Raw genomic sequence first — 27,705 nt, forward strand, 5'->3', positions numbered from 1 at the left:
TGATGGAGACATGGCATGAATTAAACATGAGACCATCCCTCTTTTTTCTTTCTTTTGAAGGTGCTGTCTCGATCATGACCACTTCCATCCCTCTGCCCCTCGCTTCTGTGCCACTTTAATATTTGAGAACAGCCAGGTGGGCTGAGGAGGGGGGTTGGGTTGCTGGGATTGTGATGGAAAAACTGAGGAAAGCTTTCAAGGAAGAAAGCAGTGAGTTTGTGTGTGTGTGTGTGTGTGTGTATGACATATACATGTGAGGTGGTGTGAGCGAGGGATCTCCCTGTCAGCATGCTGGATGTTGGTATTTAACTTAGCATTTTAACATCTTAGCATTTAAAAATCTGTGTTAACCCAAGACCTCCTCTCATGCATTTTTTCATTTCTATATTAAAGGATTTCAAAAAATCCCGCCCGACCTTAAAACAATGGTACATTTTTGTGCAGAACATGGGCAGAATCCGATGAAGCCTAAATAGATGCAGGCTGAATCTGTAGCAGTTTGCTGTAAAGTGACAGCAAGTCCAATAACTCCAACGCCTGTGGTGAGTCAAATGGATCAAATGTGCTTCATGGTTGTTGGCATGACTTTGTCACATGTTTAAAGAGCCTAATTGTAGCAATCCAAGAATGTGTGTATGTGGTGGGTGTGTGTAAGGCCCATGTGATCCTGGCTCTTCTCATGTTTGATGACACCCACTCAGCATACTGTTATGTAGTGATAAGGTGCATGTTTGGAATGATCAACTGATTGATCCCACAACAACACCAGAGATGCCACATCCATCTCTTACCCATGTGCAATGCAAACATTTTTCATTGAGAAACTGAGCCAATAGATATATAGTTGATTTGATTTTGTATCCCTTTTTATTATCCATTTGTTCTTTTTCGACATCTCCTTTTTATTCTTGCTATTATTGCTGTCTGTAACAATTTAATTTCCCCGGCGTGGGATCAATGAAGTTATTTCTTTCTTTGGTAGGTGTCAGTCTATGAGAAGCCACAGTAGCCCAAGTGTAAGATAGTTCAGTAGAAACATTAAATATAACAGGCTATGCTGAAAATCATTATTTATAATTCATTCGTTTTTTCCTGACATGCATGATGATTGTATAAATTTCACAAATTGTAAACATGTATTTTGTGTGTTTGCTATTGTTAATAAGACATTAACATTAATTCATATTCAGAAACAGTTTACAAGCAGGGAGATTTTAATAAACGACTGAGTGTGTGCTATAAGTGCCAGATGGCTAAATGACCCAAGGTATGTAGTAATATTTGAGAAAATCCCTAGTAAGGATTAAAGTCCCTTCCTTCTTGTTGGGTTGCCATGTTTGACCTCTGCCCAAACTGACAATGTGTTGTTGCAGGTCAGCTATGATTGTAACATTGTCTCTGTCATTACAATCCTAATAGGACGTGCAGGACAACAATACATGCCATCCCATCAGAATGCTTCATTTCAGTCATTTCATTAATTTCATTAATGAATATCATCATTAATACGTTTAATAGCAATACATTAAACGTCACCCTATCAGAGAGGGATGGCAGTGGACAATCCAATCTAATTTTTAATAACACAGTCAGGGGGGAAGAAAGATGGCGGCGTAGAGAGCGGTTGACTTTTCTGAGCTTCGCACCACTGCACTGATATTTTCTACATAACTCCGCCCAACTCAACATTTACGACGATTTTCAAGTCGTTTATTTTAATATGAGTATTGATGTACTTTCTGAGAGGCCAAGACAAGATGCCACCAAAAGAAAGCAGAAAGTCGACCAAGACGAGCAGACCAGAAGCTACTGCTAGCTTACCTGGTCCTCCGCCAGTGGAAGAGGAGCGAGAACCGCTAATAGCTATTACCGAGGACACACTTGACCCGGCTTTTCGTCAAACTATTAAGGAAATAACAGCAAACATAACCAAGGTGATTGATGAAAAGCTGGGGCCGTTATCTCAAACGCTACAGATTCATGCTCGGCAGCTGAAAGAAATTGAGGAAAGAACCACAGAGGCAGAGAACAGGATATCTGCGGCTGAGCACACCTCCGAGACGGCGGAGATGCGGATCCAGGTGCTTGAGAACCAAATTAAAAGTATGGCCGAGCATATCGACGATCTCGAGAACAGAGGCAGAAGAAAAAATGTACGGGTTATTGGCTTACCAGAAGAGGCGGAAGGTAGCAACCCAACAAGTTTTTTGAGAGTTGGATACCCAGCTTGCTCGGGCTGGAGACCAAAGCCGGCCGTGTAAAAATTGAACGAGCTCACCGCACGCTGGCTCCGAAACCAGGACCAAACCAGCGACCGCGACCCGTCCTCATTAGGTTCCATAACTTCGCTGACTAACAGAGGGTGTTGGACGCCGCAAGACGCAGCGGGATCGTGAGGTTCCAAGACTCGAGCATCATGTTCTTCCAGGATTTGTCGGCCGCGGTTTTGCGCAAGCGAAAAGGCTTTGATGATGTGAAGAAGCGCTTGCGGGACATTGGAGCTAAATATATGATGCTTTACCCGGCTACGCTGAAAATAACCCACGGAGGGGAAACCAGGAGTTTCGACTCCCCCAGTAAAGCCATGGCTTTTGTTGACACTCTCAGATGAACTGTACGTGAGTCATGTTCTGTTTTCGTCTATGGGCAGGTTATCTATCTGGATGATAATGCTGTTTTGAACTAAGTTTGCTTATGGGCGGTTCATATAGCTATATCAATAATGATGCTAATTAATAATCTCATAAAGTTCAACTGAATAACTCCAGGTGTGGACCTTTGCTCTTCTAGCCTGTGTTTGGTGATCAGGGTTGGCTGATGACAGTGTGTAAACTACAGTACAGAGAGTGTTTTTCAGTTGCTTTTTTGTGGTGGGAGGGAAACTTTTTTCTTTTTTTTTTCTATTCTTATTGGTTTTACTGGTCTGCTCATCCCTTTTTGTTCAAGGGTGGATGTTAACATGATGCTGGTGGTGTTAACTAAGCTTGGAGGTATAAGAGAAGTTAGTCAAGTTAGGGTCTGGTTATGGAGGAGGTTATGGTAATCCCCTGGTTATCACGTGGGGAAGGTTCCTCCAATTGTGCTGTTGGCACATCTGTTATTTGTTATGTGTGTAACTTGTATTTTGTTTTTCAGCTGGGTTATAATCAGGTACAAAATAAACATGGAGATCTCAATACATCTAGGAGCTTTAATCTTTTTTGTAAAAAGATGTTATGGCCTGTGACACCTTGAGACTGTGCACTTGGAATATTCGTGGAAGCCATTCACCCATCAAAAGGAAAAAAATATTGTTAGCCTTAAAAAGGGAAAAGATTGACATCGCTATGTTGCAAGAAACACACCTTAATGACGAGGAGCACTTAAAGCTGCAGCAGTGCGGCTTTGATCAAGTTTATTTCTCATCTTTCACAACCAAAAGCAGAGGGGTGGCAATACTCATTAGGAAAAATCTTTCAGTTAAAGTGACAAAATGCGTTAAAGATAGGTATGGGCGGTTCGTTCTTATTACAGCCTCCTTACACAGGGAGGATTTTGCTCTCTTAAATGTTTACTGTCCTCCATGCCATCCCCTTGATTTTCTGATGGAGGCATTTACTAAGTTATCTGATTTTGCGGTGGAAAAAACTATTGTAGGTGGTGACTTTAATTGTCTTATGAACCCTATGATGGACAGGTTTCCTTTACGTGCTGTACCTCTTTCAAAACAGTCAAAGCTGGTTTTGGGTCCCTGTGAGGACTTTGGATATGTTGACCTCTGGAGGACACTTCACCCTGTAGATAAGGAATTTACCTTTTTTTCTAATCCTCATAATTGTTACACGAGAATAGATTATTTTTTTACTCCAAAACAGCTTGTGGAGTCTGTTGTCTCCTGTTCAATTGGAAATATTATAATATCAGATCATGCAGCAGTGCATATGAACATTACATTTAAAACACTCTTAAAAAAACCCACAGGTTGGAGAATGGATACCTCAATCCTTAAGGATCACAAATTCATAACATATTTTACAACAGAATTTAAGCACTTTCTCTCCATCAACTCTCCTTCGGTTAATAATCCATCTCTACTCTGGGAGACTTCCAAGGCCTACCAAAAGACATAAAAGTATGGAGCAACAAGCTTTATTAGAAAAAGGGTTAAGTATATCAGAGAAGGAATATGTCAAGAAACCTACAGTTGCTAAATTGAAGGAAATAACTGCAATTCGCTCCACATTGGACTCTTTGTTAACAAAGAAGGCAGGGGAAAAGCTAGGATATGCAAAACAAAGATTATTTGAACATGGGGACAAACCAGGAAGATATTTAGCCAGTTTAACAAAAAAGCGAAAGGCCTCTCAAACTATTGAGTCGATATTAGATGCATCAGGGGCTTGTTCTTCTGATTCTAAGTTTATAAACAGCACTTTCAGAAATTTTTATGCAAATTTATATCAGTCAGAACAAGCTAACAATGCCAAAACATTAATGGAAGCTTTTTTCTCTGAACTTGATCTTCCAACTATATCACAAGATCAGAGATCTAAATTGAATTCCCCAATCTTAGTGACTGAGTTGATTGAGGCCATTCAACTTCTTCAAACAGGCAAAGCACCAGGCAGTGACGGGCTCAGTAGTGAGTTCTATAAAGAATTTCTAAGTCTCCTGTTAGAGCCTATGATGAATATGTTTAACCACTCCTTTGATTGTGGCACCCTCCCACCATCATTAAGAGAAGCCAATATTTCTCTGATTCTTAAAAAAGGGAAATGCCCTAAAGAATGTGCCTCGTATAGGCCAATCTCACTGCTGAATGTAGACTTGAAGATTCTTTCTAAAGTTTTAGCAAGACGTTTAAAAAGCCTTTTACCAGTTATAGTGAAGGAAGATCAAACTGGCTTTATTAAGGGCCGTAATTCTTACAACAATATGAGAAGGCTGCTAAATATTATTCAATTTTCTGAACAGCATGCAATAGACGGTCTTGTGATTTCCCTGGATGCAGAGAAAGCTTTTGATCGAGTTGAATGGTCCTATTTATTTTCTACACTTCAACGATTTGGCTTAGGTGTTTTATTAGACGGATGAGGGTCTTGTATACACTCCCAATGGCTGCAGTCATAACTAATGGAATTAGGTCTGAAAACTTTGTGGTTCGGAGGGGTAGCAGACAAGGCTGCCCTTTGTCACCACTTTTGTTTGCAGTGGCGACTGAACCTCTGGCAGAAGCTATTAGGCGAGACCCTTTAATGACTGGATTGGATTTAGGTGAGAGAGCACATAAAATAACATTATATGCAGACGATGTCTTGTTGTTCATGTTAAACCCCTCCGTATCAGTCCCCCGTCTTATTCAGATTATTGCCCGGTTTGCTGCCTTTTCTGGATACAAGGTAAATTATTCCAAAACGGAGGCGATGCCTCTGGGTAGTTCGCAACAACAGCCAGATAACCCTAATCCTTTTCCTTTTAAGTGGTCCCCTACTGGTTTCATATATTTAGGCATATATGTTACACCAAAATTTAATCAGATGTTTCAAGCCAACTTTAACCCATTATTTGATAAAATTAAACAAGACCTAGAGAGATGGAACAATCTTCCTATATCATGGCTGGGCCGAATCTCACTTTTGAAAATGAATGTTCTTCCACGTTTGCTCTATCCAATACAAATGATTCCCATCTTATTCAATCACAAAATAGTGAAAAAACTGAATGGTTGGTTTAGTTCTTTTATATGGTGTAAACGCAGACCACGGGTTAGGATGTCAGTATTGCAATTACCAAGTGCCATGGGTGGGCTGGATCTCCCAGATATTAAGAGATATCAATTGAGTGCCCATCTAAGATACATAGCGGATTGGATTGGGGATAGCGCCTCTTCAATCTGGCTAGATATCGAGAGGTCTCTGTCCAATTGTCCTCTGAAAAATCTACTTTTTATAGATAAACTAAAACGTATTAGAAAGCTTTGCTGTAACCCAGTTACAATTAATACCGTAAGAGCATGGAGAATTGTACAGCATATGGAAGGCAGATCAGGGCTTACATCGATATTCACCCCGATCACTGGGGGCGATCTGGGAGGGGGAGCTGGGTGTGGTGATAACTGAGCAGATGTGGGAGGATATCTGGGATAATGCAAGGAAAATATCAGTTTGTAACCGGACAAGAGCAATGCAACTTAAGATACTGCATAGAGCACACATAGCTCCAAACCGCCTTTCCAAATATTGAAAGGAGGTTTCTCCATTTTGTCTTAAATGTAGGACGGGAATAGGTGATCTTGTTCACTGTTTTTGGTCTTGTGTAAAGATACAAAAATATTGGAATGATGTCTTACTTGAAATACGAAAGGTTCTGAAGAAGGAATTTGAATTTGACCCGGTTTCCCTCCTTCTAGGTCTTCCCAGTAACCGTTTAACTGATATATATCAGAAAAAACTGTATAATATAATGACATTTTGTGCTAGGAAAAACATTCTTCAGCACTGGATCTCAGACAAAACCCCCTCAGTTGTGGGATGGCATAGGACAATAATTGAATATATACCTCTGGACTTTCTGACATGTCTGCTGCATTACAAAATGAATGTATTTGAAAGGGTATGGAAACCATTTCTTGACTATATTAATGTAAATATATCTGCCATAATGACAAGAGCATTTGTATGAAGGGAAATCTTATTTTTTATTTTTCTTTAGCTCCCATTGTATTTCACACTTCATATCATACTGTATAATGTACCTGTTAGCTTTAGTTTTAATTTTTCTGGAACTAATTTTTCTGTTTGTGATTTTGATCTTTAAGGTGTTACTCCCAGCTTGTTTTTGTTTTTGCGGTTGTTTATATTTGCGTTTGTTGTTTGTGTTTGTTTATTGATAAAAATTAATAAACACAAAAAAAAAATAACACAGTCAGACCCTTGCCATGTTATCGCTCTCCTGGTTGGAGTGGCTGGGTTTCCAATAGCAACAGGACAAGCAGAGCTGACATGTCTCTGTCTGGAAGATTTTATCTGCTGGATGTGTGTAATTACATCTGAGCTGGCCCAGCAAGTCAGCCCTGAGGTTTTACGAAGGACTGTGTCGCTTAAAGGCAGATATCTTTAGGAGTCCTCAACAAAAATCTGGTGTGTGGCCTTGTTTTTTTGTCATTGGTTCAGTTTAAACTGTCATTTTTACAGTAAAAAAAAATGACAGGATGTATATAGTGTTCTACTTTTTATGAGGCTCCATTCTGATTACATGTTAATTGTGGGCCCATCATGTATTTTCATTTTCCTGATATTGCTGTAATTGTCATGTTTAGAGGTTTTAGTTATTTCCTGTTTTATGTTCGAAGATGTCTCCTCATGCGTCATCTCTTGCTTTACTTCCTGTGTTTTCCTGCCTTTGTGATTGTAGGTTAGTTTCACCTGTCCCTTATTAGTGGATATAAGACTGTGTACACCTGGTATTAACGTGCATCTTGGCTGGTCCAATCACAAGTGTACAGCCGAAACACATCGCTGTTCACACCTGTTTCTGTCATTCTTCTCCAAGGTGTCCAGCTGACCGCTACATGTACGTGTTTTCCAACTGGCAGGACAAAGGCATTTGTGGCTCGCAGATGAGCACAGGAAAAGAAAAAGGAACTTGTCGTCCACATATCAGCGCTCGTCTCCATTTTTGTTTTTGGTATGCTGTGTCCAAAACAACCACCACATCCTGCATTGGTGAAGTATGTTCCTGTTACATCCGACGTCATCAGGACGAGTTTTCCCAAATCTTTACTTCATGTGATTTTGGATTTTTGCCTAGTTTACCTGGACCTTGCCTGTTATCAGATTTTGATTCTTCACAGGTCCCCGCTGGATTTGTTTGCCTATTTCAGACTGCCTTTTCTTTTATCATTTGACCTTTGCCTGCCTCACAATCACAATCACAATCCCATAAGCCTTTTGTACTTGTGGATTTTTGCCTGAATAAAGTCACTCAACTGCCTCTACCTGCCTCTAGAGTCTGCATTTGGGTCCATGGCCTTGTATTCCTTGTTTCTGTGTCAAAATCAAGAGAAATCATCTGAGCATCATGAATATTTATTCCAACTTCCATGTCAACGGTCAGATTCACCAGTGGACTACTGAACATCTTTGGTCCATCATTTTTAAAAACTGCCGTAATCCATATTTTGACATGAAAACAGACGTGAACGGCGTCGCTCGTGGTGATGCCCCCATGGAGCATTATCAACGACAGAGGTTGGTAGGATTCATTCAGCTCATTGTCTCAGTTTTACAGCTCACAGCTTCACTGTTTTGACAGCCTCTTTTTTTCCTGCCGAACCTCTTGACCTTCAAAAACAGCAGAACTAGGATTAATTCAGTGTGAAGCTGGGAAGGCGCACTGGGTACCATGATAACTACTTGCTGACAGTGTGTACGTATCTTAGAAAATGTAGTTGATTATATTACCATCAAAGCCCCTTCACTAACTCATTACACTGACACTGATATCAGATCAGTACCATGACAGACTCAATCAGCCCACTATCACTGACAGCTGAACATGCAGCCACAGTGACTGTTTGGCTTTTGATTTGAACCCTTCCTACAGCACAGCCACATTTCATCCTTGTAGGAATTTGATTGTCTTTCCAAACAAGCCTGATCATCCTGATATTTACTCTCTGTGACATTTCTTAATATTTTTAGCCGTCAGTGCCTCAGAGCCTCCCACGTATTACACACTTTCATTTTGTCAAGTTCCTTGCTCACACCCGAAGCAAAAATCCTTCAAGCCTTTTCAAAACCGAGTGATGTGTGTTTGAAACTTCATATTTACTTTGACTGCTTGAGGTGTGCAGTGGAGGCTTTCAAAGGCGCTGAAGCCATTTTCATTTCACACTCTGTGTGTGTTGTCTTGGGTCCTGAGAAGATGATGCACTGTGGGGTGAGGTGTGAGACTTACCATATCTGTGTCAGACACTGGACCAAAACTGGTCACATAGATGTCAGTCTTCACTTCTGTTACTCGGTCTGTGGAGACAAAGAATGAAATTCATTGTACTTCATCATTGTACAAAAGCATAGTACCTTATAAAAGCATTTTGAACATTTGAGTCATAGAGGAGACACATGAGTTCAGAAAACTAACTGAACAAGAAGGAGTTAGCTGTAAATGCTGACTCTCCTTTTCAGTTTTATACTTCCAAAAGGTTGAAGGACCATCAAGAGACAGACTAATAAAATAATGGTCAGAATTTAGGTAGCAGAGGCTCATCACTGGATTCTACCTTTACCATAATGCAACTAAATAGGATATTACACAGACCCACTTTCACATCTTTGAAAGTCCACACCTGCAGTTTGTAATGCAGCCTTCTATAATAAATTGGTGTCTCCAACCCCGCGCTGAGATAACCCCGATGACATTATCAGGGATATTTTCTCAGATTTGACAAGGCTCCTGCTGACACACAGACATTATACAAATTTTCACTGGCTAAGTAGTACTCCCCATGATTAGGAAACTGATTGCTTGCAAATTAAAAAATACAGGCTACTCCACGTTACTAAAGTACCATTAGTTCATATCTAAATAGAGCTAAATCTGCATTAAGTTGATTTTTGTGCCACTTGATGACAGTGTAAACAAGCTGTGAACACAACAATGGCATAACTAAGTAATCAAGGTGATAAGGTAAACATGCCAGTAAACAGTTGCTTCCTCATTCATCCCAAAGAGCAATATTAGCATTCATTAGAAGTTGTGTTTGTGTTCCCCTGATGAATGTATGCCCAATATTCCCTCTCTTCTAACTCTGTTTTTGGTCTCTACCAGGCCCTAAATGCTCCACTGCGTTCACCAGCTAGTCTGACTTTGGTGCGGGGCAGGTTGTGTACAGTAGAGGTCTTCACAGGCCCACTCTGTACTGAGGACCTGAGACCTGACCCGGGACTCATGTTGGATGAGGTCCAAATTAAACTCAGTATAACTGGTTTTACTGGGGTCACCAGTCTATGTGTGAACCACAATCTGGAGACTGAAGCAGGAATGGTGATACGCCACAATCACTACAGGAGGAGGAACATATTCACAGAAACCAATAACCTATATGAAAAATCTATGTAATTAAATGGCAATGACTTTTAAAAAAAATAGATTTGTTGAAAAATGATTATCTTCGTTTCTATTACTAACAGAACAAAGACGCTTGAAGATTGTTGTAGTAGTCATGTGTTCTGTATACCCTCCAGTCACGTGTGTCCACGACCTGTTTCTCACAATTGGTGGATCATGTAGATGTTTGCCGATCATTTAGTCCACATACAACACTGACCTCTGCATCGTCACTGCTACTCTTCTGCCTGCTTTCAGATTTTCCTCATCTCTGCCCTTATTTTTTGCCTGTTACTTTGAATACTGGATAACAGTAATTTGTCTGTTAACTGGCCCAACTGAAACAACAGAGGAAGATTAATATGAACATTTTATCTTGAGATGCTTTCTCAGTGAACTTCCATTCTACCTCTGTAAATGATTTCACCTGTCTTTGCAGCTATCTCGATCATCAAGATGAATAATTCCTGGGCTCCACAGAGAGTTGCTGTACTGGATTGGAAAATAAATGATTAGAATACATTTACCCCACTCGCTGTATGATTTATTTCTCCTGACTGTCAGGAAACCTGTTACAAACCTTACAGTCTTAGGTGTGTGCTACTTCTTTATTGGGAGCATTTGTGTGGATGCTATTTAATGAAAGCGACTTGATGCGATGGCAACTACAACAGGTCCGGATACTCCAGTGAGCCAGCAGTTTGATATGGAAGATGGATCCCTTCTATTACTGTGTCAAAGTGGAGGTACTCGGGTATTTGGGGGGTCATTTACGAGTGATGGTTTAAAGGACTTGTAGCAACCAAAAACGTAATAACGGCCAATAATGTAATAACTACCAATAACGTAATCATTTTAGCCATTTTAAATGTAATAAAACCAATAATGTAATAACTTGCCAATAATGTAATAAAACCTTTGAGCCAATAATGTAATAACTTTTTGCCAATAATGTAATACGTTATTACATTATTGGCCTAGTATTTAAAAACCCTTTGAAAATGTAATAACTGGTGCTGATAATGTAATAAAATTATATATGACTGTTATTTTTTTATTTTCACTGTCAAATATGTCTAGTTTATGCTCAGGTTGATGCTACTGAATGACCACACAATGACTTCAACACAATTGTGAAACTTTTTAAGTTCTGCACTGCGTGCCTGTTTCTAATCTACATTGCAAGATGCAAACTTCTACCATGCTAATTATATGTTTGCAAATGGATGATGCTTAGCGTGACCTCCAGAACACTCATAGTCACTGAAGTTGCTAATTAAGTGGCAGCACAATTTTACCCATTCAAAGTTCAAAATTAATGAGTTTGCTCTAATCAAAGATATATCCATGCTTGGGACATTCAATCAAATCTCGCGCTCATTCCAGGCACTGTCGGCAGCATTTTATCCCAACCTCTCTATAAGAGAAACACTTGAGGAGAGCCTAGAGCTGGACAAAGAAAATGACTTCACCATCAGTATTATGAAGCTATACAAGGCTGCTGGACGCAGTGGTCTCAGTGCACGGATAAGGGAGTTGTTTGGCAAATATAGCCAATGGATGAAAGCCTGGCTAATTCTAAGTTATCTGAGTTTTGGGCAGTACAAAGTTAAGGATATCTACTGGAAAAAGTAATGCCAGTTTTATGTTAATTTTTCCTCCTTCATCATTTGTCTGAAGTTTGTTTTGTTGTTTGGTTTTTACATTTGAGTGAAAGCTACTTTTCATTTGAGAAGGAACAGTTTTAATTAGTGGCATGAGGCAACGCAAGAGCCACTCGCCTCTATAGCTCAAAGAACCTCTATAGCTCAAAGAGCTATAGAAGGCGAGTGGCTTGAGCGGTTTTTCTTCCCATTTTTCATCTTCCGCCAGAATTTCAGCGTGTAACTAGTCCCGCAGCTTTGAGAAAACCCTCGCAAACTATATATCAAAACGTGCGGCTCGATCGAGAATGGTGTGCTACGACTTTTATAGCTCTTTCGTCAATAATTTGCAAAGTTATATGCAAAAAACTGCGAAGAATTTCCCATAAGAAATGAATGGGGAAATTTACTCAAATTTCAGCCTTTTTCAATTGTCCGCTGCTTCGCCATACTTTCTCCTAGAGACTTCATTCAAACTTTAAAACATAGATAATTTTGTCGGCTCAAAATGAACCTCAGCACATGTTTTGATATCTCTTACGGTTTTCGAGCTATGACAATCTGAAGACCATAAAGTTTCTTAAAAAAATGCTCAGAATTTCTCCCCCTAGAGCGGATGACATCATCACTTAGAGTGAAAGAGCCAGTGAGAAACCGCCTGAATTTTTTTTCTTAAATCGCTGTAAAATCCAAACGGTAATTTTTGGATCTTTTTGTAACAAACCTTTCTTCTCTCGTCAAAGTTCAATTTTAAAGGGTTAGCCCCCACCAAATTTAAATAAAGAAGAATCTTGCACCAGCTGCCCTGCTCTGCTGCTCCATTTAAACCCATACAGTCTCCTGTTTTCTGAGTCGCAGCCTGCCGGAGAGTGTCTTTTTAAATCGACCATTTAGTCATTTTTCTAAAGAATATCTGGACATAAAACACACGTACATCTGGCCCAGACTTGTCCGCATCTCACAGTGCAATCAGTTTTTTGATAGCAGCTACGGTTTTGTCACAATCACAAGTTGTTTGGAAGAAACCAACAGCGAGAAAGTAGCTGTTCAGGAACAAGTAAAAAAGTGGGAGAGATAGAGAGGTAATTATCAGCAGGTGGGGCAGAAGTTACACACGCACACACATACACATTCAGGTACACATATACCAGACACATCTCCATGTAATGTAATAACGTATTACATTATTGGCAAAAAGTTATTACGTTATTGGCTCAAAGGTTTTATTACATTATTGGCAAGTTATTACATTATTGGTTTTATTATATTTAAAATGGCCAAAATTATTACGTTATTGGTAGTTATTACATTATTGGCCGTTATTACGTTTTTGGTTGCTACAGGACTGTAAACACAGAAAGTTGGGGGAGTTAGGAGCATTAGATACATTAATACTGAGTGTTGGAGAGAGCTGAGCTTCAAAACTACTCTCTTAATTTACTGAACAATCTTTAATTCTAATCCTGAGCTACATAGTCAAGACCTTTGGACGGTCACTGTAAAACATGGTGGCCACGTGCATGGAATTCTGGGTAATAATAATTTACGATAAAGTCAAGATTTCTCCACCGTCATAACTCCAGTTCTAGACTGGTAATATCTACATATCACCATGAAATGTGCATCTTGATTCTGTATGCTGGTGTAAAGATGTGTGCATTTTCAGCTTCAAGGTCGTCACAACCAGACCAATATATAGGCTGAGCTGATATTATTGCCTGACTTTACCTGATCACATACACATCAGCTTTAGCAACTGTGGTCACATTTCTTTAGGAACAAAATTTACTGCCCAATATATTGTTCTACAAATTTTAAAACTCCCAAATATCAAAGTTGGTATCAACCTTAAAAATCTGTTATCTGTCAGATAATGAAATTCACATGTTAAATAATTACATTTTAGAGGGCAGCCGTGGCCCGAAGCATGAAATCATGTGCTCATCACAGGGTTGGTGGTTCAATCCCCACCTCCTCCTGTCCACACGTCTAAGTCTGCTTGGGCATGACACTGAACTCCAGGTTGCTCCCCAACCACTGGAAATACATAATTGGATAAATGGGAAGGATTGCATCAGGAAAGGCATCCAGCATAAATAACAAGCTTACGCCAAATTAAATATGCAGATCACAAATCAGACTTCCACGCCAGGTTGGGTGGACCTGATTTGCCAACGAGATAGAAACAGATGATCTGCTGTGGCAACAGTTTGCGCCGTTAAGAAGAAGAAGATCATTTCAATATACAAATACAGTACATATTGTTTTTGTATGGAGTGTAAAATGTGAACTAGAAAATTCCCTCTGGGAAATTTTGAAAGGGACACGGGGTGTGTTCGAGCCGACAAAATTATCTACGTTTTAAAGTTTGAATGAAGTCTCTAGGACCAAGTATGCCCGAGCAGCGGACAATTGAAAAAGGCTGAAATTTGAGGAAATTTCCCCATTCATTTCTTATGGGAAATTTATCGCAGTTGTTTGCGTCTTACGTCGGCCTTCGATGGTCATAGCTCGAAAACCGTAAGAGATATCAAAATGTGCCGAGGGTCATTTGGAGCCGACAAAATTATCTACGTTTTAAAGTTTGAATGAAGTCTCTAGGAGAAACTATGGCGAAGCAGCGGACAATTGAAAAAGGCTGCAAATTGAGAAAACGGCAGATATCAGAGGTAGTCAGTCCCTGATTAATGAATTGCTCTCAGCTGTGTTTCTGTGGCTTTCTCCTTGTCTGTCTCTGTTGATCACCTCAGCTGTCTGTGTCTGCTTCTCTCCTCTGCTTCATGTCTCTGTTAACATGAATTAATGAACTGAATCAATAAACATGAATGGAGCTAATGCTAACGGAGCTAACAGAGCTAACACTAACTGAGCTAACAGCTAAAGGTGCGAATATAGCTAACGGCGCTAGCGCTAACAGAGCTAACTGTGCTAACAGAGCTAACAGAGCTAACGGCGTTAACAAGGGGGCGGGGGGATGGGGTTTTCATTATGCATTTGTCTGTGTGTGTGTGTTTATGTATCTGTCGTTGTGTGTGACTGCGTATGTGTGTGTCTTCGTCTGTTTGTGTGTGTGTGTCTGCTTGAACTACACAAGCAGCCCAACCAGCTCCTACATGGAGATGTGTCTGGTATATGTGTGTCTGAATGTGTGTGTGTGTGTGTGTTTGTTTGTGTGCGTGTGTAACTTCTGCCCCACCTGCTGATAATTACCTCTCTACCTCTCCCACTTTTTACCTGTTCCTGTTCAGTTTTGACGTGCTTGTTTTTAATCACTTTTTAGCTGTTGGTTAGCCCTGCTTGTGTGTGTGTTTGTGTGACTACTGTCTCAACCTTTTTGGCAAAGCGCTTGGTGAAGCTGAGTTTAACTGTTTGTTGGATGGAGATTGTTTTCAAACAATGCCCTTGTTTTGACTGAGCTCGTTAAGATAATCATTCTCAGGCTTGTTGTCCTGCAGATGTGTGTGCGTGGGTTATTGACCGGTGTGTGTGTAAATGACAGTTGCACCTGTTAAACTCTTCCCTTGAAAAGCGGCTTTTTCGCTGTCGGTTTCTTCCGAACAACTTGCGATTGTGTCAAAACCGTAGCTGCTATCAAAAAAACGATTACACTGTGAGATGCGGACAAGTCTGGGCCAGATGTACGTGTGTTTTATGTCCAGATATTCTTTAGAAAAATGACAAAATGGTCGACTTAAAAAGACTCTGCGACTCAGAGAACAGGAGTTTGTATTGTATGCAGCGAGATTTGGGTTCGGCGAACCTCCCGAATTAAATCCTCTGGTGAGAGAACCGTACCTCGTATCAGAGTGTACTATAGATCATCGGACTCCCGAGAACTTCCTGAGTCCGACCATCTCCTCGTTTTATTCCTGACACAACAACTTTTCGTTTTATGGCGTTCTAAAGACAGGAGGCATTTCTGCTTTGCTCACAAAACAGCTCTGAATTTTAACATGGGACTTAATGGGAGAACAGGAGGGCGCTGGCTGCACAAAACGTCTCACTATTTAAATTCAGTAAGTCTCTCGGCTTTTTCGAGGACATCACACGAAAGAGGACAAGTTTGTCTACAAACTGATCCCAAAATTATGCGTGTAGAGTGTAATTTGTGGCCGTAGCGACGAGAAAAAGAGAAGATTTTCAGATCGTTTTTAGACTCTGTGCCACTCTAGCACGCACTCTAGCACGAACATTCCGCGCAATACACACCCATTATAATCTCAAAATTTCCCGCCAAACGATCACTGTCATTGAACAGTGACTGATCAAAAACTATAGGACCAATCAAAATGTGGATGAACACACCAATAGACCAGACTTGGGTCTACATTTTAAAGTTGAAATGAAGTCTCTCGGTGAATGTATGCCTGAGCTACAGATGTTTGAAAAACTCCAATTTCAATCTTGTTTTTTTCGCCCGTCCCATTCATTTCTTATGGGAAATTTATCGCAGTTTTTCGCGTCTTACGACGCGAAAAACTGCGATAAATTTGAGAAAAGTAATAGCACACCGATCCCGAACAATACGCACGTTTTGATATATAATTTGCGAGGGTTTTCTCAAAGCTGTGGGGCGAGTTTGAGGACGAAAACTTGGAGGAAGATGAAAAATAATAAGAAGAAGAAGAAGAAGAAGAAGAAACGCGCGGGATAGTAATAAGTGACTCGGGGCTACGCCCCGAGTCACTGGCTCCTGCAGCTATTTCATAGCTGTAGGAGCCAGTGACTCGGGACGTTGCCCCGTGTCCCTAATGAGACATCTTAAATCACATTTGACTAGTGTACATTTTTTTGCATCCCTCTGTAACGCAGATCCTGTAAAGCTGCATTACAGAGCTTACACAATTACTGTTCTCTACAGGTTGATAATCCCAAATCATTTCAACACACACATAATGCAGTGACATTAACACTAACACCATTACTGTTAATACCCTGATGTTTTATTTAGGTCCAGCTGTGTCCATGAGACAGTATTGTGATGTACAGTCTCAAAGCACAAATAAAACAATTCAATGAACCACAGCAGCTACACTCTACTCTTTTATCCAGTGTGTATTATTATGAGCCTTCTCTGATTGTGGAGTTGGGTCTTTTTCCAGAAGCCTTTATAAAACACTGCTGCTGAAGGACAGAGCTGGCCTAGAAGTTGAAGAAGTGGCTTGTGGTCGGAAGATCGCCGGTTCGATTCCCCCACCGGACCAGCAGAAAAATGTGGGTGTGGTGGAGTATTCCCTCCATTAGCTGGCTGATGTGCCCTTGAGCAAGGCTGAGCTGCTCAAGGGCAGCTCACCTAACCCCCCTGGGTGCTTGATTGCAGCCCACTGCTCCTGTGTGTGTTTCACTGGGGAAACACACACACATCTTTGCATGTGTGTGTGCATGTGTGTGATGGGTTAAATGCAGAGAATAATTTCCCAGTCTTAGGCTCAATAAAGTAAACAAACTTAAATTCCAGATACCACAGGTGCAAATCAGAATACACACGTTTAACATCCATTCTGACATTCCTTAATGGATGGTTTAAAATGAACCTCAGCTCAGTGAATAATGTGTGATGAACAGTTAACCGTCTGTGCAGTAATTCACCACATGACATTAGCAGTGAAACACTGGTGGGATCTCCAGACAAATGTAAAAATAACACCCCGTCAGGCACTGGAAACAGTAAGGCTACTCCTGTCTCCAAAGCATTAAATGAAAATTTCTGTGGTGGCCTCTATTGTGCAGCCAACAGTTCCCATTCATCAATGTTTGTTGTTGTTGTTTTTTGCTTGGTGCCAAGGCACCGAGCTTTGATGTTAATTCCAGCTAAAGGAGTCCAGCCAAGCCCAGCCAGCTTGACCAAAGCAGCGTCACAGTCACTATTACCTACTACCCATAGTAAATACGACGGTCATAATGTTAAGTCTTAAAGACCCTGTCCAATGAAAATCTAATTTTTAACCCTGCTAACATGTGCATACGCTGTCTTTTATATCCTACAAGATACATCATGAGTGAAGTAAGCAGTAATACAACAGTATAATAACACCATGGCTGAGCATTTGCACCTTGGAGCTGCAGTGCACCAATGACAAACACAAACTGAGCCAGCCAGGGTTTCATACAAACCTGATTCCAAACAAGGGATGATGGATGCAATAATAGATGTTTTACCTCATCAAACTTCATTGACTTTTGTAAATATTAGCTTCTTCTGAATGCTGACAGGACATATATATTGATGAACAGAAATTAGTTTTTAGGGGTTTAAGAAATGCCAGCAGAGGTACTTTAAGGTGCACTCAGTAAATGTGTGCTGGCTCATTGCACAAATACTGTATATATGAGCAGTGGTAAGCTGCTGTGTTCAGGAGAGGACTGACAGGAGCATAAAGATCACATTGTACAGCAAACCCATATGCAGACCAAAATCCAGTTTGAACTAACCAACATAACCACCACATGCAACATAAGTTCAGAGGTGAGACCCCCCTGCAGAGCACAACATCTGTCAGTGAGAAGAAGGACGGAGAAGGAGGTGCAGCAGGTCAAGTTGGGCACTGTGGGCCAACAGGTACAAGGAGTGGATGGTGAGAACCCCACCCTGACTTAAACCAGGACAGACACTGTTCCAGTAACTCAGTGGTGACCACCAGAAGTATTCCAGTGGGACTCCCTTACATGCTGAACTGTCAGAATATCTAAACTTTGAATTTGATCAAGAGAGTCTGGGTTTGATTAATTAGGCTCACCAATAATGTGACACCAGAATCGCCTCTGGAGGGAAGCACCACAAGTCTGAAAATCAAATCATCGAATCATCGTCATGAACTGCTATTTATCCTAGCTCGTATTTACCAGACATCATCGCTGGTTAATTAAATCCTTTAGCTGCCAAGGTGTCAGAAGATGAATCGTAGTCTTATCAGTAAATATTTGTGAAAGCACCTCTCATCTCTCAATCAGAAAAATATCTCTCCTGCCTCTTCTCTATTTCTAGGTAGGTACTCTAGTTCAACAAAATCTACTGTATTTGTTTTCTGGACAGTATTATCCTGTGGGATCCACTGTGTTCGAACACTTTACTGTAGCTACTTGCCAGTCCTCCAGAGTCTCCTATAGACTGTATAAATAATGGACATAGTCACCCATAGTTTTCTGAGGAACCATTGTGAAGCTCAAAGCAGCAACACCCATTTCAGCCTTAACAGAATTTGAGTTATATGAGAATTCACTCCTGTACAGTTATTATTAGCTATAGAGACCAAAACATTTTTTTGTACCAGACTGTAAACATGTTTATTTCTGGTGTTAAGTTGGCCATTTTAATAAGGAGGTCTATGGGAATTGACTTGCTTCTGGAGTCAGCCCCAAGTGGCCATTCCAGGAACTGACGTTTTTGGGAACAAGAGGCTGCATCTTCGATTCTCCTGAGATACCCACTTTCCCCCATCCTTCAAACTCCACATTACTGCACCAAAACTATTCCATAAATTCACTGGAAAGCAGGAAAATAGTGAAATTAACAGTTTTCTGGGGGAAGATCACCCGATGCCTTGTTTAGCCACAGGGGCCACAGCCTCCCTGATACAATCTCTAGCCCTCCTTTGCGAATTGCATATGCATAATACACGTCTGAGCATGTATAATATGAAGGGTTCATTTACAAAAACACATATCTGTTTGAATTCATTTTGATTATTATATTTATTTGGGGTTTGTTAACTTGAGTAGGCTTGTTCCCTACAATCATTTTGTTCCCTACAGTTCATGCTGTCCTTCAAATTAAAGCTGCATATTTGTCTTTTTAAGAAAAAGGAGAACTGTCCTATTTTGAAGACCAATGAATGTCCTCACATGTGTATATACAGATGTACAACACCTTAAAACAGGATTGTTGTGGCACTCCAAACGTTAACTGCACCGGCATTAGTCTATGCACATCACATATGGAACATTACCTGTAAAATACAAAACCAAAGTACAGCAGCATTAAATACCTAGACTCTCAAACTGACAGTCTATATATTACAACAGCATAATAGAATTCCTGAAATTCACTTATGGCTTTTGATTTTGTTCACCAACCCAACATTTGGTCATCTCTGTGAAAAATGACAGGGGCCTCCACTGTTTAAGTTAACTGCAAATGTCGCTCAAAAAAGACCAAATTATTATTTTCCTGTTGCCTTTAAAAACAATCAAGCATAGAGTTTTTTTAAGGAAATGATTTGTCAGTGCGTTCCACATTTGTTATAAAAATGACTACTTTAATCACTCTCTGATATGGCACCACTACTGTTAAGGTTTGGCGAGAACATGTTGTTAAAGGTTACAGAACCTTTGTTCTCATAGTAAAACCAGTGAGGGTCAGGGTAAAGCACACGAGGGGACGATCGTGGCCATGTTGAAAGGAAACGACCACGGTCGGCAGAAAATGGGTAAGGAGCAGTGAACATGCATTTTAAATGTCTCATGCTTCGTCGATCCATCCATCCACCCTGACTAAAAGCTTTGAGAGCATATAACAACATCCTGCTACTGCTGCCTGCGCTCCTGTCAAACAGGACTCATAATTCACTCAGAGGTCCTCAGCAGTTAAGGGTAAACCACTGTCGTAGTCTAGCTTTTGAACAAGGTACCGCTGCTGTTGTTTTTCTTGGAGGGCAGTTTCATAGATTCTAGAAATATTTAGCAGAAAGAAACAACGTCGATCAAAACTGAACTCAATACCACCTCAGAATGCCAGCATACAGGTGCAGTTGAGACTCAGCGAGCACATGAAGGCCCTCTGTTGATACTGTACATCAGTGGTCCCCAACCTTTTTATCACCACGGACCACTCAACGCTTGACAATTTTACCGCGGCCCGGTAGGGGAGGGGGTGTATGTAGATTGCTTCTATTGTAAATATAATAATAAACGTAAATCCACTGTGTACTCGTATACAACTTTATTAGCAGCTTCCGTAACATTGCGCTGACAACATGAGAATAGTCTCTGGTAACATCCTCTCTGCCCCCTAAATAAATTATTTAAAAAAATTCATGTGGAAAAATGAACAAATGACAAGAACCAGCAATTCCAATTCCACGCTCTCAGTGCATTCGCAGTTATCGATGTAATTTCTTCTGTCTTTCATGTTTCTGTTTTTTTCTTTCAAAATACTCTGGGGGCTTGTCTTTTAATCCAGGCTGCTTGGTCTCCGAGTGGTGAAGCAGTTTTGAGGCTTAGTTGCCTCATTAGAGAGCCGGTCGCCGCACATGATGCAGAGCGGGCTCGGTGTGTGGGAATCTGTTGCGACAAATCCATATTTCCAGTAGGACTCCTGTATTGTCTGTTAAAAGCTTTCTTTTTCTTGGAGGTCGTCGCACTTCTTCTGTCTCTTCACTGGGCCTTTTCCCCTTCGCAAAGAAACTTTCCAAAGACGTCTGTTTTTGACTCATTTTGCCAGCTTGAGGGTTAAATTTGAGCGCTCAAAATGTCACCACTACAAAACTACACAAACCTATAGCATCATTTGATCTCTTGAAGCTCTCTAAGTGTAAATCAGCCTCAAAGCTTTAACGCACAAATGCTTGTTTAGGAGCCCACTGGTGATCAAATGGCCCTGAGCAGCCACTCAATTGGCTTGTGCCTCGGGGCAGCTGTGTATCATTCCTGTTTATTCTAATTGATGTGACTGTGCTGCTATTCTTTTCCAGCAGTGATGACTTGATGAGGATGTACACACCAGAATAAAGACATGTAAATGTTTATTTCACTGAGATGGAAGTTTAAATTCAAGATTTACGTGGTATTTTCAGAGCTAAGTGTGTGTCACACAAACTGAGAGGGACTAACACTGTCTCTTTGCTTTTCATTCACAACTTTTCCATTTCTGGATCACTGTGAAGTTACCGTCAGTAGACTCAACAGTTCCTGCACAGATGTTTCACATTAAAAGTCAGTTCAATAGGCATATGCAGCCTTTTGCTTTTAATTTAATTTACCATTTTGAAAAATCTGCAGCTACTCTTTCACTGATGGTAATTCAAAGTTACATTGGTCTCAAGCAGAGCTGGAAGAAAAGCTGACTATTTAAAAAATCTTTTTCTTGTTTAAGTCAGTTTTGTGGTGCTGGTATTTGCTGTTTTCTCTGTTTTATGTCACTGCAAATTAAATATCTTTGCTTTTTGACTGTTGGTGGGCCAAATCTAGACAACTGAAGACTTCACCTTCAGTTCTCTGAAACTGTGATGGACATCTTTTACATATTTTCTAGATCAATTCATCAAGAAAGAACAAGCAGATTAACCAATGATGAAACTAATCATTTGCTGCATCAGTAATGTCCACTGACCCCTCCAGACCACAGTGACAGACGCTAAACTGTGGGCTCCCATTGTAAGCCTGGACAGGGTCTGCACGCCTAGAGACACAGCCCTCGTCTCTGAGCACACTGGCTTCACATTCCCATTTTCTCATTAAGTGTTGATGTATAACTCAAGATACCATCAAATTATGCCACTTGCAACAACTTTCTAAACTTTTGCTCTTTTCATGCAGTTTATTTACATTCAAGCTTTGAACGCTTTCAGTTGTGCTAGTCAAAATCAGTTCACAGTCCTCCTGCATGTGAAAACAGTTGTTTAGTGTCCTCTGGGGCTCGATGAGGAGCTTCATCAAGTCTGATAAAATAATCCTGATTGAGTCATAGTGATGTCATCAGGGTTATATCAGCTTGGGTTACGAGTACTGAGATTTGTTACAGGAAGATTTGAAACTGCAGGTTTGAAGTTTGAAGGGTTTAATGAAAGAGTCTGCTCCTTCAACTGTGATCATCCTTTTTTAAATCTGTCTCGTGTGAGTTGCCCCATCATTATTAAAGTGCAATAATAAATCCCTGGAGCGCTCCTTTACTCATGTATGTGAGTGGCCTCGTCTTACCGCCCAGGCCAGGTCTCAGTCTGTTGTCATATCCATCTAGCAGACTGTCCAGGATCTTGGTGAAGGTTGTGATGTCTTTGAAGTTAGTTGTTGAATTGGAATCTGCTTTTGACCTAAATAAAAGACAAACATGTGATTATGGACACACAGAAAGAAAAATTAGATCTCTACATCAGCTACAAAAATAGACCTAACTTAAGTACTGCTAAGAACTGTGGGTGGTGATACCTCTTGGTAATCTCCACCTACATTATTAAATCCATTTTATCCCAGATTATTTCATATTAAACATGTAGTGGCACTGCATTGCATGTCGAATGATGGTATGCGTTTCAAATTTTAAGCAAAATACTGAATTGAAATTCAAACCTAACAGATTTGAAATTGCTTCAGTTACAGAGTATTTGGAGGACTCTCCATCATTTTCATTAGAAGACTAGACAAACTGAAAACTGTGCATTTGTACTTCAGTCACCAAAAGAGTAGAGAACGGTTTTAACATCTCTTTTTTCTTTCAAATAAGAGCTTCTAGTGTGTAACCTTAGTCCAACGCTCAAAAATACACCTACCAAAATCCCTGAAGCTCACTTATTAACACTTTGCATCTTCTTTATGTGATGTATGCAGAAACAGAAAGGTAAAAATGAGACTGTGTGGTTAGAGTAGGAGGAGGTATGCACTGGACAGCAGCATGTTCCTCCGCCCTGCACCACCATGTAGCATCTCCAGCTGCAGCGTGGCTCTCCAGAGAGGGTCAGTGAGCACAGCTTTGGTTCTGGTATGTGCACAACTCATTCTTTTCAAAGTCCAAACTCGGCTTACTGGTTTAACTCAGGATGCGTGTTTTCCTCCCTGTATTGTTCTTTCTGGATCCAAGCGGACTCTCTATCATCTCTGATGATGTGTCATCACCATCACAGTGGAGTTCAAAGGACACATGGTGACCAGGCAATGAGGATGTTATAAAAAAATATATACAGTATATATATGTGCTTCACATTCACATTTTAACTCTTCTTTTCTTTCTTACTCTTTTTAAATCCGTCTGTTATGAACTTTATGGAAGCTTAATTCTAAATCACCGGAACATCCCTTCATATGTGATAAGTGATTTCACCTATAAGTAGTAATATACAAGTGGCAAAGTAATCCTATAAATAATCAATTAATAAACAACTTAAACTGTTAAAGACATAGATGACACTCTGATGACGTCTAATGTTTGGCAACACTTGAGATTATGGTCTGCAACATACAGGGTAATTCTTGTGTGTACTGTAGGTAACATTTATGTTATGGGTCACAGTATGACCTACAGAGCAACAATATTTTACTACCTAATACTTTACTTAATACTTTACTGTACATGACAGTTACAGCTGTGACAGGACATAGAATGGATCATTTTCTGCAACTGTCCTGGACGTCAGATGGACACTTCTGGTTTCCAGTTCAGCAGTTTCGTGTGGAAACCTCATCAGAAAAACCTACTTACTGTCCTCAGGGAGAGTTCTGTGGGGCAACAGCGTCAGGTCATACTAATATTAGACTAGATACCCGTTAGTTACATGTACATATCAGTGCGTACCACATGGGGAGAGACTAGTACAAAAATGTGCACTTTAGAAGAATCATCCTGTGCATTGTGGGCCAGAATTTAAAGTGCTGCCAATGTCTTTAACATGATTTTATAATGAGGGCGGACAGCCTCACTGTTCTTGTGCGTTTCAAGATGTAATATAACAATGGCCAGCTGAGAGGGGAGCTGGTTACAGATTCTCCATTTTCACCATTAAACACAAAAGTCTCAATATGAACTTTATGTATTTTCTTGTCTTAATAAATTAGCAGGGCAATTAGTTTCCATAGCACGTTAGTCATGTTCTCTGTTTGATGACTGAGAAACTGAACAGATTTCATGATCACATTATGATTTGCGGCGGATCTTCAGAGCCCTCTGTTCATGTGAGACACAATTTCTACGAGCGGTGTAAAAATCTAATTGAATACTTTACAGAATACCTGCGATCTGATGCTCGGATTAATATGGATTAGGGATTGAATTTTTAGAAACGCTTTGCTTGCGGTTCCTCTGTCTTTTCCGTCAGCGTGCACCGCGATGGGTGGTAAGAACACTGAGTGCCAATTCCTGAAGTTGAGCTTGATTGAGAATTAATGTTTGGTTCACTATCGGAAAGCCGAACTAACCCGAGCGTCACGACAACTATCAAACGACTACATTTAACATTAAGATACGAGAGACTTAATCTGATATGCAAATAACGCATTCATTGTTGGATTTGTCAACGCGGTCTGGCGTCGCGCTTTCTATGGATAAACTGAGCGCGCAGAGCCACTGGTAGGGATGCACGTGTTACTTTAAATTGTTATATTAACACGCTTCATTATCGTTGGTATTAGTGTGGGCTACTTGTAGTAGCCGACAACTGCTGTTTAACAAACCATCCGGTTAAAAGCCCTTCAGATGCACATCCAGAGGCTGTGCACGCTGCCTGTGCGCGGTCAGTCTTCCGTCCGAGCGGCATTCTGCTGCCTGTTAATATAGAAAAACACATAAAACTTACCGCGTCTGCCACAGCACGATCAAAGACACCAACACAGACATAGAGTGTGAGCTCCATCGTCCTCTCATTGCTGAAGCCTGCGAACAAGACGGGGAACGCTTTCAGTGCGCGTAATGACACGGCAGCGCGCCACAAAGCACCTTCCAGCTGTTGCAATTAAACGGACTCCACACAAATATCCCCACAAAATCAGACACGACACCCGCTGAGTCTCCACACACTGATGTTCAGCTCAGTCAGTACCATGCAGCCCACCTCCCAACGCAAACACTACCTGCACGGCGAGCATGTGTTCCGGAGAATGCGCCCAATTAAGTGTCATTTGTCGAAAGACAGCTGCTGCCTACCTGAAACGCGACAGGTGTCTCCGGGGTTGCCAAGAGAGAGTGGACAGTGACTGAGCACAGCGAAGAAGAGCGAGCCTTTCGCAGAAAGGAAGAGTAGCAACCCTGAGAGATGAGCGCGGTTACTGCGCGTCCATTCTGTCAGCTCCTCCAACAGGCAGTCCGCGCAGCTCACCCAGACACTAACCTGAGAGCAGAGAGTGCACAGAGCACGGCCCTGCCGGAGCGCAGCGCGCTGACGGATAAACGCTGAGGCGGAGTGGTCCGCCTGCAGGGACGCGTTCACTTCGCGGTAATAAGGCATTCATTAGTGCGTGCTGCTGCGCACGATCAGCCTTGCAAGTTGCATAGAAAGCGTGCGAATGACATAAATTCGTGTCGGTAGCTCTTATGGTCACTTGAATTAAGCAGTTATAGTCAATTAAATGTAAAAACTAGGAGAAGAGAAGAGGCTTGGCGAAACGTGAACTTTAGTGATAAAAAAACACCAAAAAATCCAGAGACAGAAACTAATGAGAAACATTTATAAGGAAAACGATACCTTGATAATGTTATTTCAGTGAAATTGGACTTGGTTCTGTTCGTTGCTACTTTCACACCATTGTCACCACTTGATGTAAATTTAATAATCTTATGCATTGGGGGCATTCAGCTCCTGAAGACTGGAACCACTGGTTTGGCCCTAAACTTGCAAAAATCTGACCCAACACTTACTAGAATTTGCCAGCCTGATGGGCTGAAACTGGCCCACCACTGGACTAGCCTAGGTGTTTTTAACTGGAACAAATTCTCAGTGCAATCCAAACAGCCAGATCTGACAGCCACACAGTCTATGGTGAAGAAGAGCCAGCTTCCATTAGGTCCTCCAGTGGCTGCCACAGCCAAGTGCACTCAGGACAGCTCAGCTGTGTACAGTCCTAACCCTCACCTCCCTCTGAAAATGTATGTCAGCCTAACATTAAAGCATACTGTATGTTTGGACAAAAAAACATTCTGTGCTGGACTTTGGACCTTTGCACAATGGGAAATGTCACCTGCTTTTTCAGTTTTTGCTGACCCCCAGTGGTTCTCACCTACTCCGGTCATGTAGAAATGGTCTTTAGGGTGTGTCATGACATCACTTCTGAATGTGGTTACAGGTGCAACAGAGAACACTACTGACCGTGCTCATCAGGGATGGCAGCAATGAAATCATTAACACATGTGTTGTGTTTGGCAAAAATAGAGATTTCTGATGAATGAAATAAGGCACATTTATTTTTGCAGAAAACAGAACATGAAATGAAAATTCGTGTGTTCTGTAGAATACATAACTGGCTTTCAGCATGCATAGGATAATGTGGTGATGTGGTACTGATAAAAAGCAAGAAGGTTTTCTTAGAGGACTCTTCTTGTCCACTGTCTCGCTTCTTTCAGACTAACAGTTTTTTTTACACGAGAGCCAAAGGACAACTGCTGTTTCCACCATGAAAACGTGAATTGTGTAAACACATTTTGAGAAAGAAGAAAAACAGCAGGAGATGGATTGTAGAGGCACCAAGACCCGAAAGGTCGTAAATGTCTCAAGTAATAGTCCCTGATGGCAGCAACCTTCACAAACAAAAAAAGGAACATGCCATACAAACCGTTCAGAAACACAGGGAAGTACCTTTTGGTGTGCAGCCACCTCCTGCTAGTAGGGCTTTGGTGTCAGGAAAGATGCTCCAAGATCTGATGCTAACATATTGCATGTCAGGGGTTGCCTGCAAGGAAAGAACAATACACGGCTATCAAATCAGAACAATGTACCTGCAAAAGGTCAAGTGCTCAAGTATTTAGAAAACCAGCCATCTTCAGGGGAACAGCCCTGTGTCTTTGACATTTAATAAAACCCAGGGTCATAAGCTTTGCTTCATTTACAGAGATTGACATAAGCCTCCAAAAAACAAGCCAAAACAGATTAAAACAGGCACTGTACTCTGGCCTGTATAACACTGTTAAACCTGTCACTTCTAGTTATAACTTTTTAGTCCTGACTGTGTTCTTAAATGAGCTACACGTGTGCATTGTTTGTTTGTTTTTAGCCCTAACGAAGGAAAATTTCTGTTACTTTTGGAGAGACAGTAAAGTTTTTCTGTTCTCTTCTTTTTT

General features: G+C 40.9%; 1 protein-coding gene across 1 annotated transcript in view; it reads right to left on the reverse strand.

Annotated features, from left to right (window-relative positions):
• Positions 1-25,613, reverse strand: part of gabra2a (gamma-aminobutyric acid type A receptor subunit alpha2a) — a 48,058-nt gene extending 22,445 nt beyond the window's left edge. Inside the window, exons 1-4 of the mRNA XM_041953252.1 lie at positions 25,579-25,613; positions 25,232-25,308; positions 22,647-22,759; positions 8,938-9,005 (exon numbers count right to left, since the gene is read on the reverse strand). Of these exons, the coding sequence (XP_041809186.1) occupies positions 8,938-9,005; positions 22,647-22,759; positions 25,232-25,299 (249 nt within the window). The 5' untranslated portion in view covers positions 25,300-25,308; positions 25,579-25,613. The remainder of the gene's footprint in view (positions 1-8,937; positions 9,006-22,646; positions 22,760-25,231; positions 25,309-25,578) is intronic.
• Positions 25,614-27,705: the final 2,092 nt, after the last annotated feature.

Source organism: Chelmon rostratus, chromosome 15 (genome assembly GCF_017976325.1).
Source record: "Chelmon rostratus isolate fCheRos1 chromosome 15, fCheRos1.pri, whole genome shotgun sequence".
Classification (NCBI taxonomy): Eukaryota; Metazoa; Chordata; class Actinopteri; order Chaetodontiformes; family Chaetodontidae; genus Chelmon; species Chelmon rostratus.